A 21,586-nucleotide genomic window follows, 5' to 3' on the forward strand; every position below is an offset into this window, starting at 1 on the left:
ACAGCTGTCCAGCTTCTCCTAATCGACAGAAACACCCGTTCATGCCGCCCCCAATACTGGACCCAGTATTCAAAGCCTTAGACCATGCTTAAACTCTGAAAAGGTTGAAGTGTGTTATGGAGTGAATGCGGGTATATTCAAAGGTGCATGGGTTGTGTACTTGGGCTAGACTCTTCAGTAAATCTTGGCAAGGGCAAACGACAAATCTTTGACACAGACCTCTTGTAAATACCCGTTGAGGTCTTAATTGTAGCTACTCGAACGAGCCCATCGGCCCCAGGATGTAAGTCGATGATTCGCCCTAATTTCCAGTCAGAAGGACCAGTTCGATCATCCTTGATGATGATCATGTCGGTGCGCTGAAGATTGTCAGTTTCGTGGCGCCACTTGGGGCGCGCCTGCAGATGAGATAGCCAATCTGCACTCCATTTTCTCCAAAAGAGGCGAAACATCCTTTGACCATTCAGGAACTCTGTGTTTAATGAAGAATCCTTAAGACTAGGCTCAGGAAGTGACATCATCGAGTCCCCGATTAAAAAATGTGCAGGGGTGAGAGCTTGCAAATCATCTAAGTCAGACGTTAAGGGGCATAATGGCCGAGAGTTCAAGCACGCTTATATCTGGACAAGAATGGTAGACAGCTGCTCGTACGTCATTCGAATCCCATTAAACGATCGATAAAGATGGGTTTTAACAGCTTTTACGTTGGATTCCCAGAGTCCTCCAAAGTTTGGACTATGTGGAGGATTAAAATGCCACTGAATGTTTCGACGAGTAAGTTCAGGAACTACTGTCTCTTCAATTCCTTTATAGAATTCATTGGTCCACAGCTTTAGAGACTTGTCGGATGAGATAAAGTTGGTTCCACAATCGCTGTATAGATGTTGACAAAAACCCCTACGTCCGATAAAGCGCTGCAGCGCCCACAGAAAATGCTGTGCCGACATTCCCGTGACTGCTTCCAAATGAATCGCTTTGCTCGCTAAGCAAATAAATACTGCAATGTATGCTTGATAGCAAGTGTGACCTCTGAATCTGGATGACTTTATCTCAATCGCACCAGTGTAATCAACTCCAGTTGCTTCGAACGCCCGTTTGGGCGGATTGACACGGTGCGCTGGTAAATCTCCCATCAGTTGGCTTGATGGTGACGGCCGGTGTTTGAAACAGGTTACGCACTGTCGCAGAATCCTTTTTACTGCCTGTTTACCGTTGACGATCCAGAAAACTTGATGAATTGTAGATAAAGTTAGTTGCACACCGCCATGTAAGGTGTTGTGATGAGCGTTCCTTATCACCAAAATCGTCAGGTGGTGGGCCTTTGGAAGGATTATTGGTGTGCGTTGAGACATGGAGAGCTGCAAAGCATTCTTAAGTCTGCCTTTAACTCTCATGAGCCCCTCATCGTCGAGAAACGGTGATAGCTGGCTGAGTTTGTTGTGTTTGGATAGAAATTTGTTGGATCATAGTCTTGATAATTCTTCCGAATAGACTTCTTGTTGAACCATCCGCACCAGTGCGAACAAAGCCTGTTGAAATTCAGATACCTGAATAGGGCCGGTGAGTCTATCCGCTTTTTTGTGACGAGTATTATAAATGAATCGTTTGACGTAGGCTGTAACGAATAAGAGGTTATTATAGGAGGAATATGATTCGATAAATGGTTGCACTTCTATACAAATGTGGGCTCCGATGTGCTTTAAGGATTGCTCTCCTGAAATAAGTTCTGATTTTGGGGACTGAACTGGATTGACTGGCCAATGCTCCTCTGAAAGATGCAGCCAATGTGGTCCGTTCCACCAAAGCGTGTGGTGTTTCAGCTGGGAAGGGGTGAGTCCGCGTGTAGCACAATCTGCTGGGTTTTCTTGCGTAAGAACATGTCTCCACTGCGATGGCGAGCTTGCCTCCAGGATTGCTCCAATTCTATTCGACACAAATGTCTTCCAACGCCTAGGGTCACCGCTCATCCAATACAGCACTATCATTGCATCCGACCAGTAGTGTACGGATATGGTGTGATGTGATGCTTGAAGTTGATTGACAATCCAATCGGCTAATTGTGTACACAGCAGGGCTCCGGATAACTCCACTCTCGGAATTGTTAGCGGCTTAACAGGTGTGACTCGACTGCGGGCGGCTAATAAGTTAACCTGCACGGAACCATCCGTACAACTAGCTCGAAGATAAGCGCATGCTGCATACGCCATGGATGATCCATCACAAAACATGTGTAGTTGCAACGTCGAGACATGCCTTAAATCGAGGCCTAACCACCGAGGGATGTGTATCTCTTCAATGTCGGGGAGCTCTTGAATGAGCTGTCGCCACCGCTCGGCGAGTTGATCTGGCAATGGGTCGTCCCAATCTAATGATGCGGGGGGCTCATCCTTGCGCTCGATACGAAAACTCCAAACTTCCTTCAACAGGATTTTCGCAGCGATGATCACTGGTGCCAGGTATCCCAACGGATCGAATAAGCGTGCTACTGTGGATAGTATAGAACGTTTGGTGAATATAGGATTGAGAGAAAACTTAAGATTAAAACCAAAACCATCTTTGTTTGGATGCCAATACAACCCTAAAGTTTTAATGGAGTCCTTATTGTTTATCTTAAAAATGCTACTGTTAGAGAGATCTGTAGTTGGGATGCTTTCTAAGATATCTGGATGGTTGGATGCCCACTTCTTGAGCTCCATGCCTGCTGATTGCAGAGCTGCGATGACATCATTGCGAATTTTTAGAGCTCCGTCGATGGTCTCGTGTCCTGTTTGAACATCGTCCACATAGATTTCTTTTTTAAGGACATGCCCGGCCAGAGGATAGCGTTCGCGCTCGTCGGACGCATTCTGATGTATGACTCGAATCGCCGTGAAGGGTGCCGAGGCAGTGCCAAACGTTACTGTAGTCAAAAAATATTCCTTGATGAGTCCCTTTTCATCGCGCCAGAAAATTCGCTGATACTGGGCATCTTCTTCATGCATATCTATGCAGCGATACATTTTCGTTATATCGGCCACGAAGACATACCGATGGAGACGCCAGTTGAGTATAACTCCTCCAAGATCGTTTTGTAGGGCGGGACCCGTGCATAAAATATCATTCAAAGACCTCCCGTTAGACGTTTTGCACGAAGCGTCGTATACGACGCGCATCCTTGTAGTTAAACTGTCGTCTTTGATCACCGCATGATGTGGAACGGTGCACGCAGAGATTGAGAGTTGCCTTTGAGCGTTGATCCTAGTGTGTTCTTCCTCACTACCTTTTACCTCTTTTATCTGCTTTAGATCAAAGTACTCTTGAATAGTGCTGGCATACTGTTGACTGAAATCTGGCCGATGATTAAGTTTCCTTTCCAGAGCGTGGAAACGGTTTAATGCGATTTGCCTTGACCGGCCGATCACCTGTGTGGGGTCAAACAACGTTTTTAAAGGCAAACGAACTAGATATTTCCCATTCGGCTGACGGATATGAGTTTGTTGAAAATGGTCTTCACACCATTTTTCCTCTGCGTTGAGTTGTCGTGTTGTGGAGACCTGATCCAATTCGAAAAACCTCTGTACCATGTTGTTTAGGTTTGCCAAGTTACAACGAATGGAGATTGATGTCGTCTGGGCTGCTTCAGCTGGTCCAAAAACTATCCAGCCCAGTTGTGTGTTTTGTGCAATTGGTTCTGCAACCGTCCCTTTGCGTATGTCCGGAAGCATTAATTGCGGGATAATGTCGACACCGATAAGTAGGTCAATGCGACCCGACTTGATGAAATTAGGATCTGCAAAGGATAACCCTTGGAGATGTTTACAGGACTTAATGTTTACATTTTGTTTTGGCATTTACCTGTTAGTGACCGAAGGATGAAGGCTGAGGATACGTAGGCATTAAAATCCGATCCTGAACATGAGATTATGGTGAAGTCGGTGCTGTGCCTGCACTGATTATGCGACGTATTACCAATTTCCGTGATCTCAGCTCGAACAGGATGCCGTTTGAGTCTAAGCGCTTGAACGATGTTTTCCGTGATGAGGGTGCCTTCCGAGCCATGGTCGATGAAAGCTCGAACTAAAGCTGACTGCCCAGTGGAGTTATTTACGATCCGAACCAGTGCAGTAGCAAGAAGGGTCGTTGAGTTCAGATGGGAGGCAACTGCGCTGAAAAGTTGCGTTGATGGTGCATTTTGTATTGCGCCTGCGCTCCGACCAGAGTCTGAAGTATGCTGTCGGGATACTCCAGGAGTCAATGAAGGACTTTGTTGAGCATTCGGGAAATGTAACAAAGTGTGGTGCCGTTGACCACATTGCGAGCAGTTTCGGTTGTTGTACCGTTTTACCACAAGGTTCCATGCCACTGAATAGTTGGTTTCTGTTAATGCCATATGGTTTATATCCTGGTCTCGTCCGTGCGGTATTGCTTGCTTCAAGAAATGACATTTTTGAATGTTTGAAAGAGATTGATTTTCATGTATTAGCTGCGTAAAGCTGTCATAAAAAGATGGCCAATCCGCAAAATTTCCTGAAAAGTGGGGTACGGGCAATTTGGGCAGCTGAATTGTGGGAACAGGAATGGGCACAAGGGTGTTGTTTATGGATTGATCACCTGATACCTGTATTGGGACTGGAAACTTGGTTTCGTATTCATCGGCGAAAGAACAATAAATGTGGCTGTATGCTTGGTCAAAATTGTCTTCAACAGCATCCGCAAAATATGGATGCGATCGTGGACATTGCTGTAAAATGAGCGCTTGATGATTTGTGTAAAATTGTTTTGAAAGCTCGTTGAGCTTGTTGAGGCGAAACTCATAGTAGGATTTGGTTTTCTTTATTTGACCGTCCTTTTTAGCATTTTTAATTAGTTGGGTCAACCTGGAAGATAAGTCCATCTGCATTGCGTACATGTCTGCAAAAGGCTCGACCACAGCCAAAGGTGCCGAGCTCTGTTGTGCCAAATCACTACCATTACTTTCATTTTTACCCATTTTAATGTTTTCCTATTGCACTCTGCTTTGAAAAACCACGCACAAATACTCTCACAAACACACTCACCTGTTTCAGTCGCTCCGCTCGTGTTGCGATTAAACTTTGAAGGAAGGGGACGGCAAACTTCACGGGACTAGTGTGTCGCATGAGATGGCAATAGGCATGGGTTGAATCCGCTATTCTCCTCGACTTCTTGATTCCTCCGTTATTCGAGGCTCCGTTATGGCGATGTACGTGGCAAAGGTTGCGTAACTTTGCTGGTTTAAATTAAAAGTAGATTTGCAAACAAGTAAGCACAAAGATTGAAGTATGTTTACAAATATTGGAAGCTGATGAAGTTATGAGTGTATGTTCCCCTCATGGGCCACCAAAATGTTGTGACGATTCGCACCCGATCGTCAAAGTTGAGCAGAAGTCTACTCTGGGGGTCTTTCACACACTTTGTAATAAAAACTCGGAAATATGTTGAACTTCACCAGTTGTATTCATTTGTATACTTTCAATCTTTGACTTAATTGCTAACTTTTGATTTACAAATTAGGAAATATAAAAGTTCGGTTATAAACGCGACCAGCTTCTCCTTATGTCTTCTTCGTAGTGTCGTGCTGCTAACATTAGCAGCAGAAATCTAACATTCGCTGTTAAAACTGCTGTTGTCCACTGCTTCTCAGAGTCGCCAGAAAACAGCTGTCCAGCTTCTCCTAATCGACAGAAACACCCGTTCAAAATAGTATTATATTTGTTGAACGTTGATGCACTAAGAGCAGTACAAACAAGTGGCCCAAACGTCACCAAGCACGTGCTTGTTACGCGCGGGCCCATTTTTATTTCGGGCAAGTACGGTTCGCGAGGAAGAAACATAGAACAAACAAAGACAGGACAAATCATAGATCAACAAGACTAAAGCAAATGAGCTAAGATTTTAGTTTTTAATACAGGGATTGAAGATGAGGAACATATTAAATGATATAGGTTGTTATAATTATTAGAAAGAACGCGAAAGGGCTCATGCTGACTAAAATTAGATAGTAGTTGATAGGATAGTAGTTTCGCATAAGTCTAACAGGAACATTGAAAGTTAGGCGGCTTAACAAATCTACAGAATCAATATCGCCTCTGATAAGATTATTCACAAAAATAGTACCAAGCATAGTTCTACGGCTTACTAGACTAGGCAAATTAATTAATAGCAATCTACTCGAGTAAGAAGACAACCTGACGTTTGATCCCAGTTCAAACCATGTAAGGACATGTTCTGAAGAGAGTAACTTATGAACGGTGGCCTACCTCTATAAAAAGTCATAACGTTGCATTTAAGATAGTTTAAATTCAAAAGGTTGTACTGATACCATTCCTGAAATCTATTAATGTCTGACTGCAAGCAGAAACCAGACTCAATATTATTATATGAAAAACAAAGCTTAACATCATCAGCATACATTAGTACACGAGAGTGAGTTACTATAGAGAGAAGATCATTTATAAACAGAGTAAACAGCAAAGGGCCTAAATGACTGCCCTGAGGCACTCCAGATGTCACGTAGATCATCTTTGAAACAGCGTTTTTGAATAAAATCCTCCGAGATCTACCATTAAAATAACTTAAAATCCAAGTTAACATATTATTCGGAAACCCGAGCTGATCTAACTTGAATAAAAGAAGAGAGTGGTTTCCAGAGTCAAAGGCTTTACTTAAATCTGTATATATAACGTCTGTCTGCAATTTTTTTCATAAATCCATCTATTACAATAGATGTCAATTCGAGCAGGTTAGTGGTGGTCGATCTTCGCTTAACAAAACCATGTTGACATGGCGATATTAAAGAGGAGCACAAATGTTGCAACTGAGAGGTAATAATTCGTTCAAATGTTTTACGAATTGCAGACAATTTGGAGATTCCTCTATAGTTCTGGCCATTAACCTCAGCCCCCTTTTTGTGGGAAAAACAGATGATGAGGTAGACAAATGAAAAAGTTTAAGAGTGGGTTTAAAAAAGTGTGGGCATACAACTTAAGAACACTCCCAGGGACTCCATCTGGCCCCGGAGAATAGGTTGGCGTTATGGTTTCTAAATCACTTTCGGTGATTACAGGAGAAAAAATACAATTTGCCCTGTTTAAATGATTAAGGTAGCTAGAATTAGAATTAGAATTCAGCAAATAAATCTGCAATTTCGGGATCCGTAGATGCCTCAATAGAGTTTAATCGTACGGATGATGGCAATGCTGAAGACTTTCGCTTAGCATTGACAAAGTTATAAAATTTCCTCGGATCCTTTGAAAATTCAAATTTACATTGGTTCAAATACATGGAATAGCAATGAGTGTTAAGTACATTAAAATTAGTACGAGCCACCACATATCTTGAAAAATCGGATGGCCTACCCGACTTTTTGTACTTTTTATAGAAGTTTGTTTTTAGGTTTCTAAGTCTTTGCAACTGATTGGTAAACCAAGGTGGCCTGTCTAACTTAGGAGGAAAACTGTCAGGAACACATTCACAGAAAAAAGAGTTTAGGACACTATAAAATAGTTCCGTAGCACTTTCAATATCCAAGCAATTATATAAAATTGTCCAGTTATATTGTGAAATCCAGTTGTTGACTTAACTAAAGTCACATTTACGAAAGCATCTACTTTTAATTGGAGAAAGAGAAGGAGTGAGGGTATCAACGCAGGGAAGACAAATTGTAAGTTCTAACGTGGGATGATACCGGTCTTCTGGCACACCTAGTGGGTCAATTCTTGATACCGTGACTTAAGACGGACCAAAAACAAATACAAGATCTAATTGTCTGTTAAGTGAATTACGCATAAAGCTTACTTGCTGTAATGATAATTCGTACAGACCGTCAACGAAGTCATGGTCAGATAAAGTGGTAGAGACAAGTGAGTCAGTGGAAAGGTACCAAGAAATGTCAGGGAGATTGAAATCACACAAAACAGTCAAAAGATCCCTTTCGGAAAGATGAGATAAAACAGTTTTTATTGCAGACAAATGATGCTCATAAATTGTTAAGTCGGATCCATGTGGAATATAAGAACAAGTTACATAAGTAGAAAAAGATTTCAAAGAATCTGTAACACCAACGAAATCTATTTCATTGGGATTAAGAAAGTAGATTCTCTCCGATGTTAAAGTAGAGGTAACGGCAACCAGCACCCCAGCCTCCTACGAGGAGAGCGATCAGTTCTATACGTATTAAAATTTTTGGACAGAACTTCAGAGTCTGATATCTCTCAGAGAAGAGTCTGGAGTCTCAGTAAAGGCCAGAATGTCTTCAGAAAAGGCAGAGGAGTCAGCATAAAGCTTATGTAACTTCATATTAGTCCTCTAACATTTTGATAGACCAAAAATAAACTGCTCAGTTTTTTGGCGCAAGTACTGTCGTGGAAGGCCTATTATTAGTTCTCCGTCTGTTTGGAACAAATTCTTTAATGACCAATTCATCATTAAGCCAAAAACTTTTAGAGTTTAGTACATTAAATACTTCCGGAGGAGCAGAAATTTTTTGAATGAAGATATCCTACGAACATATGGAAACTTAAACTCCTCCACTGTGATGTTTTTAGATTGAAATTCCTGTTCCAATCTGAACATCGTTCGTCTGATTATCGAGACTATTGACTCCTATAGAGCTAACTTCACCTGTAGGCACAGAAAGCTGCGTAGGCTTTGAACCCTTAGGCTGACTAGAAGAACCTATGGTACCTATAGGTACTGCTGTCAGTGAAACTTTAGGTCCCCCAGCCCCAGTGGATGCCGACATAGCTGCCGTTACCGATCGGGTTAAAATATTTGAAGCTAAGTTGGGATTTGGAACTGATGCCTTGACTTGAACAGATTTTGAATGAGCGGTCTTTTTGCGCTTAGGTGACCCTACTGACATTTTTTTATTATCAAGGTCCGTCTTAAACTCTCTAAAATCTGCAACTACGCTCATAAGTTTATCAAACAGTTTCATAAAACGATCATTGGTCAGCGCAACTTAGCCATCTAAATCACGATCTATTTCAACGCATGAGGCACAAGTCCACGAAAAACCAACACGCAGATCAATATAATCTTTTACTCTGCCAACAAGTCCAGTACATTTTGGATGGATGACTATTTTGCAGAGACGACAGTAAATAAAAACGTCATTAGGTGACGATCCAAACTGACAATCTTTTTTGGAACAAAAAAGAGCCATTTTTTAGTATTTAAATTTAAGAAAAAACGTTATTTATAAAACCAAATGATCAAAAGAAATATAAGTACCTCACTTAATTTGACACTGGGATCAAACAAAAAAAATGTAGACACACAAGAACACAAAAGTATAAGAGCGAGTAGAGACTGCGAGAGCGAGAGAGCGCGACAGAGTGGCTGTCGACTGAGCGTGGCTTGCGAAACACAAACAAAATATACACGACAACAGTTTAGACGACAAGAAACGGGAGAGAGATTACAAGAAAGTTATGGGAAACAACAACAAAAGCTATTGAAACAAATGCACCACAGCGTACAGAAGTTACAATAACAAAATGCAAAGGCTAAAAACAGAGTTAGGTTTTGTTAAAATTTCTACAATAAAATAGACAATTAAACATAAACAGACGATTTAAAACACAAGCACGGTTGGTTATGTTGGACTAAGTCACAAAGCAAGGCACCAGTATCACAGATATTAATGACAAATTGACAAAAATCACAGAGCACAAGATAAACACAACCGGTCACAAGCGACGCTAAATCGATTAAGTGTGAACATAATGTTATATTTTGCATTGTATTTTAGTGTGTACTTTCTATAATGTAACTTTATATTAAGCATCGATAAGATGACAGATATCGATTACATGGTGAACTTGATTGTCGAGATATATAGGCCACTTGTAATTGAAGTAGAAGAGAGAACACGCGGAACATTAAAAGAGAGGAAATAAAATCATTAAATTAAAAAGCATCATTTACATATGATTGATTAACTTTGATTTGTAGGGCGATTGTTGAAGAAATTTGCAACACACAACGTCAGCCGGAATTCAAAATTGCCGCCAGGGCTTAAACTTGCCGCCAAGAATTAAAATGGCGAACAAAAGGCAACCATGTTTCGTCTTTACAACACTGAAAAGAGGCATTCGATAGAGTTTCATGAGCAACTCTGGTCCAACAATTTATGATAAACGAGCCCTGACTACTAAAGCATATCGATTATCCGTTCTGTTCAGTTTTGGACCGCGGCCGTGTGAGGATCGTTCTCACCTAAACAAATTTTCTTCAGTGATTAAACTCAAGCTCAGTGATCTGCCCAAACTAAACTGGCAAAATATCAGTCATCCTCGGCCTTTGCTTAGGTTTTCTGTTACCATTAGGTTGCTATTGATAAATAAAAGTAAGATTAACTATTATTTCGTGGAAAAACCCCGGTTTTCGTAAAATATTGCGCTTCATATGTAAATTCTTGGAAGTCGAGTGGTCTCCTTCACGTGGCTTACGGCCCAATCCCTATGTCGAGGAAATTTCTGCCCAGATCAGCGCCAGAATTATCATCAGCTTTTCAACATACACCATATGGCGTCAATCTACATACCTAATCATGAGAGTGCATATAAAGCAATGAAAGTTTCAATCAGAGTGGAAATTCTCAGTGCACGATTCGTCGCAAATACACACGCAACACAGTGCACAGTACACTCAAGCAATACAGCTCGCCCCCTGACATACACACAAGCAACACAGTGCACCTGTTATTGAAAGTGCGCAAGTGAGCAGGCCCCAATCTGCAACACCCGGTTTTGATTTGTGATTCGGAAAAAAGCAACACAAAAACTACTTAACTAATTAAATTATTTTATCATCTGTATTCATTTATCTAATTTAAATTAAAGTCCTATCAGTTAATTAATTAAAATATAAAATTATAATAACAAGTTAACGTAAATTATCCAAAACCTAGTGTAAAACCATTTTGACCATTAAGCCCTTGGAAGTGTTTTTCCCCAATCTATGTCAAACCACAGTCAATTGAAATTAAGTTTCTTGATTTATAAACAAAAATTACAGCCAATAATACAACATATTAAAAGCGCTTTCAACATCGGATATGGTTGGTAAGTAATCGGCCCCGGTCGTTATTCTATATTTTGATGGAATGTATACATATTCAAATGATCTTGATATAAAACAAATTCCCCCATGACATAAATTCTTGCTCAGTGATAAATTTAAATTTAATATTCTAAATTAATTTTTAAATTCTCATTTTTTGATTTGATTTAAATATACCCTTTCAATATGAATTTAACGTAAACTTTATATGATACCCAACTTTGAAAATTTAATGATTACCTTTGTTAGTATAACTTTTCTCATATTAAACCTATTATAAACATGAAAAGCTAAATTTTTTTATGGAAGCTTGCATCAAGGATAATGATTAGGAGCTAGGCGTGTGTCGAAGGGATCACCAACCTGTGTCAGGTTATATGGCTTCGGTGATCATGGTAGGGTGGGCAATTTCAGCGGCAAACAACATCCTTGCTGCTGACACCGACACTCTCACATCAGCTGCTGCCATTGCATATAGGCAGCACCCTTCTTTTCAGGCATTCTCTCCCTCTTTACCCCTATCTTGGTTCTGTCCCCGAACAATTAACCTCAGTCAACTCGCACGCGAATTTACATAGAAATGTTGGAAACCCACTCCCTTTACCGACGAAACAAGGCCCGGAACCAGCGCGTGCCCCACTTGAAGCTACAACCACCATTTTCCGTTGCTGTTAGAATCATTCGTGATATGCTACACACCCTTGTCTAGAAATTGCGCACGAGATGAGATCTTTTATGCGCCATACTGAAGGTGACTTAAAGGGTGTAGAGATAGTTTTCGCCGTGCAGATGAGTTACTCTCAGCGCAGGACTCACAATTTAATGGTCTCAAGCTATTGGATGAGTCTCCAAAGCGTAAAAATGCCACCGGTGGTAGGCAGTCTAGTGAGAACACCCCGCAACCCCCGAAAAGTGACGAAAGGACGGTCGACCACAGCAAATCCGCAAATGTTGCTAGAACTAGCAGCTAAAAAAGATATCGACAAACTGTAATCGGAATCGTCTGAAATTGACTCACCAGTCCCTCCTCCACTAAATATCATGGCACAGTCATTTAATACTGAGCCTATTCCACCGGCACAAGTTGGCTCTCCAGAAACACTATCTACCGCACCAAAACCCCTATCAGTGGTTCTGCCAAAACATCAAATATTTGTTTCTCGGCTTTCCCCTGACCAAAAGGCATCCGAGGTGTTGGACTATATACAACATAAGACAAAGGCCAAAAATATTACTGTGGATAAATTTAATTTTACCCATGCCAGGGACACGTTGTCTTTTTTGATCTCTGTTCCAAACGAGCTCTTTTCAACCATATGTTCTGCAAATTTCTGGGCTGCACTTATGGTTGTAAATGAATTCGAATCAGGTTGGAAAAGATTCGTGTTGAAAAACTCCATAACACTGAATTTGTTATGTGTAAGGCTGGTAGTTTTATATATATCACCTGCTCCTACATACCGCCTGCATCTGAGTTCCCGGAGTATTTAAATCATCCTTTTGCTATACTCTCAAATAAGCTGTCCAATAGAGACCATCTTGTAGTTCTGGGAGACTTTAATATACCTGGAATCACGTGGTCCACAGATTAAAAACCGAAAGTCTTACTTCTTTTAGCTCGTAATGATTTCACTGAAGGTAAGCTTGATATATCTTTATCTCAAATTCCTTAGGCCGTTTACTGGACCTGTGCTTTGTAACTTATCCTGACTGCGTCTTTCTGTCCAAAGTAGGACCTTTTACTCAACCCGAAGATCCATATCATCCTGCTTTCGAGGTCTCAATTGACACCGGTGCTTTGTAAAAAGAAAAATTAGAGAAGTCAACTAAGCGATTACATTGTTTTCGCAAGGTTGACTTTCAGCTGCTAAATCTTTATGAATCATTCTTTGATTGGTCCGATCTCTACTAATCCCAAAATATGAATGATGCTATATATATTTTCTGCAGTACAGTAAATTCGTTTTTCAATTCTTGTGTTCCGTTATACTATCCGTCAGTCTCCAACAAGCCACCTAAGAAATAAGAAGTCCAGTTCTCAATCTACTTGTTCTAGATACTTCAGTGCTCGGTCTAGTTTTACCGTGCATAACTCTCTGTGTTAAAAAGTCTTTTTGAATCGTTGTAAAATTCAGTTCTCTCAGAATCCGAGAAAGTTTTTTAATCTTGTTAACGCTAAGCGTAAATCCACCAATCATCCTTCCTCGTTATCTTTTGAAAGCCTTATATATAATATTTAGTAAAGCATTTGTCTCTGTTAATCACGTTCTTCTGGTTAGAAAAATGGATTTATTAGGGTTCCTTGTTGATCTTTTAAGATGGATCTTAAGTTATTTAAATTGCAGAACACAAAGAGTACTTTTTAAAAATTGTCTTTCTTGTAACTGCACGATACCTCTGGTGTCCCACAAGGGAGCCACCTGGGGCAGCTACTTTTTACTTTGGTTATAAACGACCTTCCCTCAGTTATAACTAATATAACAAATGTACGAAGATGATGTTAAATTATGCCTGCAGTACAAGGATACTTCTTGCTAGTCCGACTTGCAATCCGATTTAAATAATTTTCAGACATGTGCTCTGACAATTTACTGATTTTAAATGACTCTAAGTGTAAGGTAATGTCATTTTGTCGAGTCAATCTTCAATATGCGACATACACGTTGAGTGATGGCTCATTGGATAGAATATCTCTAGTAAACGATTTTGGCGTTCTTTTGGGCCCAAGACTAAAATTTGATGATCATATTTCGTCCTTAGTGAATAAAGCTAGGGGTGCGCTTGGCTTTATTAAAAGGTGGCCTAAGAAATTTTTTTATTTTTTCGCTTGTCCGCCATGAGTCCCCAATACGGAATTCATGTTGATCGTATCGAATCTTTACAGAAAAACTTTTTGCTATTCTCTTTAAGGCGCCTAAGCTGGGATGCAAACCTCATCTTACCTTCTTATTCTAGTAGATTACTTCTAATTAACTTTCCCTCCCTAGCCAACCGCAGAACGATGCTTGGAGCAGTCTTTATTTATAACCTTATTCGAGGTGAACTTGATAGCCATGCAGACTAAGAAAAAACTACATTCCCCGAATTTTAAATCATTATATGACTTGCATGAAGCTTTCAGGGTATTATGTTCCGACTATAATAGACTATCCTATTATCCTCAAATCTGACTCTTCGCCTCTTTTAAAACGATTAATATTACATTTTCTAGCACAGGGGTACCTAACCCACAAATACATATGGCCATCTTAAGAAATCGAGGTTTTTCAGAAATCACCTGTAAAGCTTCAACTTGAGTAACTCAGTTTGTACCTCAATTTGTACACCTTGTGATACCAATGGCCATCAAACAGAGGGTTATACACATAATGAGACATTTTGTTCTTAAGAGGGCCATATGTATCTCTGGTGTCTTATATGGAATTCCGCAAGTTTGAGCTTTACAAGTCTTACTTATGATACCAATTGAATTACGCAAGTTTAAACCCTAGACGTGAATATCGAATAACCGCGAATTTTTCAGAAAAGACTGCTACAAGGGCTTATGTAATTTTAAATGCTGATCCAATGCTTTATGGGGCACTTTAGTGGTGAATAACGAAAAACCACGAGCTCTGTAAATGGCGAAGGTGCATTTAATTTAAATTGGATTGGATTAAAGTAGCCTTAGCTTCAAATTTAATTCACCCCAAGCAACGTTCAATTAATTTTATTTTAAATTATAAAACTTTTCTTATTACCCTTATAATTTCTAATGGAAAACAGTCACTAGCATTATATTTTTCAACTGTAAGGAAATATTTTTTCATTAGCATTAGTTTTGGACAAAATTAGTTCTTAAATCTAATGACATACATTGTTCCATTTATTGTTGAACATTTAGAATGACAAATAAAATTAAGTAAAAATTAAAAAAAACTGAGGAAAAGGTTTTGGGGATAAGTTGCAATGTTAAGATAGGATGTGATACCTTATAGCAGACTATAACTGCTATTTTTTAGGTGTGAGAGAAGTTTTGTCTTAAATAGTGTTGCGCACCTAGTTTTTTTATGTAGTTGGGAAGCTCGTTCCACGTTCTAATCGTATTTATAAAAAATTGTCTATTTGAAAGCAGAAACCTGTGTTGGAGGCAGATAATATTCTTTGTTCTTGTAGATGTGGAGAATTGTAATTTTTTAAACAAGTATGATGGCTCTCTGGTGTATATAACTTTGTGTAAAAAGATTATTGTTCTACTTTTAATATAATCTGCCAAGCTTATATCAAATATCTTGTAAGCAAATTGAGTTACATGGCCAGATCTATGCAAATTAAATATAAAACGCGCAATACTATTGTATGCTATTTTCAGCTTATGTTGACTTGTGACATCACAATTTGCATAGATCTCTAGACCATAGAAGAGTGTGGGTATTATACAAGACTTCGCAATAAGAACGAACGAACAGGTAAGGAACATTTAACTAGTGACAAGGATCTTATTAGTCCGTATGTTTTGCCTACAGCTTTGTTTACGTGGTCATTCCAGTTCAAGGTTCTATTAAATGTGATACCCAAAGTATTGGCAATTTCCACGTACTCAATTGGTGTTTCGTTAATCATCAGGGGGAACAGTTCAATATTGCATAATTTCTTCTTAAAAATCATTAAGCACTTTGACTTTAACGGACTGATGGCAAGACCGTTGTTTTTTGCCCATTCATTTACTTTTGCAAGCTCCATCCTACAAATATCTAAACACTCACTAATTCTGTTTAAGGGACGACTTACATACACTTGAACATCAGCATATAAATGGACATTACATGTCGACAGCACAGACGGAAGATCATTTATATATAGTGTGAATAATAGTGGTCCAAGAACCGAACCACCGGGGTACACCACGCTTCAGATAGGCAAACGAAGAACAAATATTTGACGATACAACATATTGGTAGTCCAGCAATAGTAAGAAGGTGACATACGAGTTGTCCGTCTGTTGACGAATATCTTCAGTTATTTTTAAGATGGCTGAAGTGCAGCTTCGATTTTTTCTAAATCCAGATTGATGGTCATTTAAGAGGCTATTGACAGATATAAAATTATTTATTTGTGATGCGACAATATTTTCAAACACCTTTGAGAGGTACGGAGGAACAGATATCGGCCGGTATTCTTTGTTTTATTTAGGTATTGGGATAATTTTGGCAGTTTTCCAGCAATCCGGGAACGTAGACGTGGTAAGAGCCGTGTTAAATGTGTGCGTAAGGTAAGGGATACGTTTGGGAAGTCGAATTTTTATAAATTTAGGATGAATATCGTCAGGTCCAATTGCGTTAGACTTAATTTTAAGAATATTATCTAAAACATCACATTGGTCAACACACATAAATCTAAACCTAGTATCACAGATGTTTTCAGGTACTGAATTTAGGTATGTGTTGGTTGTGACCTTAGGAACTTGGCATTCTGCTAATTTAAGGTTGAGTTCATCTATGTCAACGTCTAGTTCCTGTAATGTCTTTTGTTTACCTATCCCTAGAGCTTTAATCTGTTTCCATGTATGTCTCGAAGAGGTTGAGTTTTTAAATTTTTGGCTAAAAAAGTTTGATTTTGCAGAGTCGATTAGTTTGGTAACCGTTTTCGTCAGAGATACAAACATGCTGTGGTGTTGCGGTGTTTTGTATCTTTTCCACTTCTGGTATGCTTCATTACGTTTTATATTTGCCAATTTTATATTATTGGTAAACCATGGTTTTTCGGACGGTCGAATTGTTTTACTTTTAACTGGAACAAAACTATCGTATAAGTGGCTAATATTAAGTTGTAGAAAGTTAAGTTGACGATCAACTGTTGGAAGACTGTAAATATTGTTCCATACACACTGGTCGAATGCTTCGTTCAACATTATATAATTAATATATATATAATTAATATAGTTAATATTCTTAAAATCACGATAAGATATTGTATGGTCCGTGTAGTTAAGGTCAAAGTTATAGGTCAGGTATATAAGGTCATGTTTTGAAAAGGACAGAACGATTAGCTGATCATACAAACATATTTTATTAACATCACTTACAAAAAACAAATCTAATAATGTGTTACGTGTTGTGCTGAAGTGTGTTGGAAATGAAAGATTTACTGGTTTCAGACCTAGCGATTCCATGTTGCTGGTAAGATGAGATTATTAAAATCGCCTGCAAGGATTACATCTGTGAAGTTTACTGTAATGTCTGTCAGAATATTGATTAGATCATCATAATTTGTGTTGTAATGCGGACGATAAGTGCAGCCAATTAACAGATTTTTCTCCATAATCGGGTTTTGTATTTCAAGAAAAATATATTCGCTAATATATATTTGCTGTTAAATTATTCAGGTTTTCTTCCATTGTGAATAGTTCTAAATTTCAAAGTAAAAAAACAAGGACAATAAATTAGGCAAACTACTAAATTAACAATGCGACTGATCCTAAACAAATGACTAACAGGAGTTAAAGATATTAAACTAATTTAAAATCCTAATATAGAGATAGAAAATATTTTAATTACGAAATGAATTATGCTCTAAAACGGCATCTCTGCTTGTGTTGATTTCGCCCACATCACTACTCAGATCAGAAAGCTCATTAGAGCTTTGCACGTAGTAAGCCTCTCCTCCGTCTATGGGCTTAACAAATACGTCTCCACGGCGAGTAAAGACGGCCGCTACGCGGTTTTGTTTTTTGAGTCGCATGGCATGCTTAAAAATTTCGTAATTTGTTTTCGTTAATTGTAAGTATATAAGTGCCGGTGAGTCAAAACCGATCAGCTGTAAGCTCAGCTGCGATTTGGTTGTTTGTCGGTGCACTCCAATCGCCCGCAGCAGCGCAGCTTTTTCGCGCACGTGATCCATTTTTATTATTATTACTGGGTCGACAAGTGAGTTTCTTTGGCGCGGTCGGACTCAAAAAACAGACCTAGCTCGCGGAGAAACAAAGTCGATTGAAAACGGTGGTCAAATTTTCGCCCTCGACTTGCGGTTGTAACTGATGTTGCATGCAACATCCGCGACCTCCTGTGCATTGCACTTTGCTGCCTGTTGAGCATCCAGTTCACACACTTGTTGTTTCAGTGTATTCACCTCTTTTGGCTCGGTTTCCAGCTCTCGCACTCGTTTCGTAAGGTTGTGTATTTCTGTGTTCATTGCATCGAATTTTGCCTGTAGAGTGTTGAGAAAGCCTGCCTCGCTCTCTCGATACTCTCTACCCAGTGACTCCCATTGCTCTGCAAATTTGTCGTCGATCAGCTGCAACAGTTCCATGTTGATTTCCTTTCGTTGACTCGTGAATTTTGCATCAATTTGTTGCAGCAATTGTGTGTCTTATGTGCGAGCTACCTTGATTTCGGCATTCTACCTTTCACTCCTTAGCCGCTTTGGTGCATTCATTATGTCGTTGTTTTGATAAATTTTGAGTTTGAGTGACTTGTGTAAATGTGCACTGCAGTATAGGTGTGTGTATGTTTCCTTTCTTTTATCTTTCCACTTTCGACCAAAAGAAATGTGTTTTAAGTGTTTTTATACAAAAATATGGAGATTACACGCACGTTTTGACCGCTAAAAGATCGCAGACCACAGGCGGCTTATAGTCCGATAGAAATAATTTATGTTTATGGACTTAATAGACTTTTTGAGCAACTGTTTCGGGAGCTCTGCAAAAACGCGACATTCCTTTTGCTTTCACAATACTTCACAATACTTGCTTCCATTGGCATTATTTTTTTTTAAAGTAATGCAATGCATTGCTACTATTATTATATTATTGAAAAGTATTGCAACGATTTTCCATTAGCATTACTTTTTTCAAAGTAATGAATTGGTTTTTCATTGACATTACATTTTCAAAAGTAATAATATTATTTTTCATTAACATTACTTTGTCAATAGCAATTAATTATTAAGTTTTGCATTTTCAAAATTATTTAAAATGTAATGATAATGCTGAAAGACACAACACTGCCAAATAGTAATCTGTTGCCTCCTTAAAGAAACCCTTATTATGTCCGTCACTCATTGAGTAAAAGGGTGTACTAAATTCGTCGAAAATATATAACGGGTAGAAGGAAGCGTTTCCGACCTATAAAGTATATATATTCTTGATCAGGATCACTAGCCGAGTCGATCTAGCCATCTCCGTTTGTCCGACTGTCCGTCTGTCTGTCCGTCCGATGAAAGCTAGAAAGTGGTCATTTAGTAAGTAGATTCTTGAGCTTCTTGCGCAGCGAAAGTTTATTTTAACAGGGCGCCATGTCATGACTGAAAGTCGTTCGTTAGATGTCGATGTTTTGACAGTATTGCAGGAGGGGGTAGGAAAAGCAGAACGCCACTAAAAATTATCCTGGCAAAGTCAAAACAAAACCAGATGCGAATGTTCTGCTGGCCGGCTTCTACCTCAAGGTACCTTAATTGTTCTTTAAGCATGAATAACTGCAAGGAGACGTACTTTTTAAAGAGGTCATGAACTCTAATGAATTTCCGATACACACAGGAAGCACAGATTCTGAGATATTTAGCAGCAAATAATTACTACCACCAATAGTCTCGGCTTTCATAAACTGGATCCCCGACAAAGGTTTCGTCGTGCATATACGACAACCTGTCGTATTAACAAATAATCCAGATTACCTGTCGTTTAATATGCTTTTATATTCAAGGCTATTGTCCTTATAGTATCCTTACAATATCCTTATATAGTATCCTTATACATATAAAAGGATATGAAGAAACAAATAAGAATAATAATCATTGTCAGACTTGGGCATCGATTGTATTTTGTGGTCCTTTTACTTTCGACATCTATTGATATTGCTGTATGCATATTTCCAATATGTTTCAAGAAATATTTACAAAAAATTAAAAATATAGCTTGATCTGAAAAGTCTTGTCATTTCTTGGGAGATAGAGCTCTTATAATATTCTTAAATAATTTTACTAAATGAGGAATTTAATAAGTTCCTATATGTATTATTATGTTAACGTACTGGTATAAAGACAAATTCCATACAAATATTAATTTTTTATTACACATTTGTTATAGACTTTCTAATTGTGTATGTTTTTAATGCAATTTTTGATTTTACAATTTAGACCTAAATATTAAATCTGCGTTTACAAAAAAGTATGTTGACGAACTTAATTTAATTTGTTATGTTTGAAATTGTATAAACCTAGTTATGCTTGCTTTGTTCTTGTGTATCAGTTCAATATTCTCCGTTTGTAAAATTAAAATTACCGTTCCGTTTCATTATTATCTTATTTAGTGCCTATGTGCCGTTATATATAAAATATAAAAATGCATATAAAATGATGAAGGATGTCGAAGATGGTGCTGACACTAATGGTGGAGGGGAAGAAAGAGGTTTGGCGAGCAGAGTTTATTACACTAATAAATACGTATAACCGGTATTAATAAATATAAAGTGCCAATATGGCCTTATACCGTTTTTATTAGTATTTGTTTAATTACTCACATATCTTGGGTTGTGTCTTGTTAAGTGATCACATTTAAATTAAACTTATTAATGCTTCTGATTAGTATGCATAATTCCGATTCCGATGGTTGCAATTTGACTAAGTGACAATACAGAAAAAACCTATACCTAAATGCCAAATTAAAATACAAATGTTACAGCATTGCCAAATTTTTTAAAATCAAACAAATCGGATCAAGCCAATAAAAAGCAACAGGGAGTTATTATTATTTTAAAACAAATTTTCGCATTTTATAATACTTTTGGCATTTATATTTTTCCTGCTTGAAAAATATTCGAATGCCCTATCTCTACATATTTTTATTTATTCTGGGCCTAACCTCGAACCTCAGAAAAAAAACTTAAACTTATTTCAGTTAGAATTTGTTTGGACAGTCTTAATGCTGATTGGGTAGAGGCCTCAGACCCCTATGAGGCCTTTGCAAATTGGATGACCGAACTCAATCTCATCACTTTTGACCCAGCTCCATCGTCGGCGCTAACAGAAACGACTTCACTGGTAGTGGAAGACCCATCCTCGGCAGGGTCTTTTCCCTTTACGGTCTTTTTGGGATCTGCTTGACCGTCGTCCAATTTATTCATGTAGTGTTTGCGCTTGCGAAGCGGTAGCGTCATAACGTTCCGGTCGGCCATCATTAGGGAGTCGCTCTCCGGCGAAGAACTTCGTTCGGGTGACTCCGTGCTGGACCGGAGTCCAATTGCCGCTTCCACGCGTCGCACGATGTCCGGATTAGGTAAAGCGGACCTTAAAGGAAGTAAACATCAAGTTAATAGCTGACAGTCGTTTAGTATTTCATGGTTGGTACTTAACAACATATTCATTTTAGCGCTAAAATATTATAAATGTAAAAAAAAATATAATAATAAAATAATATGAATTTACATATGCTAATTGAGCAAGTTTTCTTTAATCTTTGAATCGTATAAATATTGGTATTTTTAAAATCATTGAGGTGTTTACAGAAAGGATTACGAATATCTCTTAACTAAAATATAAATCTTTTGTT

General features: G+C 38.6%; 2 protein-coding genes across 3 annotated transcripts in view; both read right to left on the bottom strand.

Annotated features, from left to right (window-relative positions):
• Window positions 1-1,463: 1,463 nt before the first annotated feature.
• On the bottom strand, window positions 1,464-4,369 carry LOC118878459 (uncharacterized). The gene is made up of 3 exons (XM_070999063.1): window positions 3,835-4,369; window positions 1,679-3,769; window positions 1,464-1,615 (listed from the first exon to the last, which is right to left on the bottom strand). The coding sequence occupies exons 1-3, from the start codon at window positions 4,367-4,369 to the stop codon at window positions 1,464-1,466; spliced, it is 2,778 nt and encodes a 925-aa protein (XP_070855164.1).
• Window positions 4,370-20,089: 15,720 nt separating this feature from the next.
• Kr-h1 (Kruppel homolog 1) overlaps window positions 20,090-21,586 on the bottom strand; it is a 35,656-nt gene continuing 34,159 nt past the window's right edge. Inside the window, exon 4 of one of the 2 annotated variants that reach the window (XM_065868774.2) lies at window positions 20,090-21,324. In XM_065868774.2, the coding sequence (XP_065724846.2) occupies window positions 20,988-21,324 (337 nt within the window). In that variant the 3' untranslated portion in view covers window positions 20,090-20,987. The remainder of the gene's footprint in view (window positions 21,325-21,586) is intronic. The other variant, XM_036821430.3, reaches the window with a different exon arrangement.

This window comes from Drosophila suzukii, unplaced genomic scaffold, assembly GCF_043229965.1.
Source record: "Drosophila suzukii unplaced genomic scaffold, CBGP_Dsuzu_IsoJpt1.0 scf_24, whole genome shotgun sequence".
NCBI classification, from domain to species: domain Eukaryota; kingdom Metazoa; phylum Arthropoda; class Insecta; order Diptera; family Drosophilidae; genus Drosophila; species Drosophila suzukii.

Excerpts from the sequence above, each read along its gene's own strand:
- LOC118878459 (XM_070999063.1), bottom strand. The coding sequence starts at position 4,369 with ATGGCATTAACAGAAACCAACTATTCAGTGGCATGGAACCTTGTGGTA. Across the intron at positions 3,770-3,834 it reads CATCCTTCGGTCACTAACAG|ATCCTAATTTCATCAAGTCG; the intron begins GTAAATGCCAAA and ends TATCCTTTGCAG. Across the intron at positions 1,616-1,678 it reads GCACATCGGAGCCCACATTT|CCTACGTCAAACGATTCATT; the intron begins GTATAGAAGTGC and ends TATTCGTTACAG.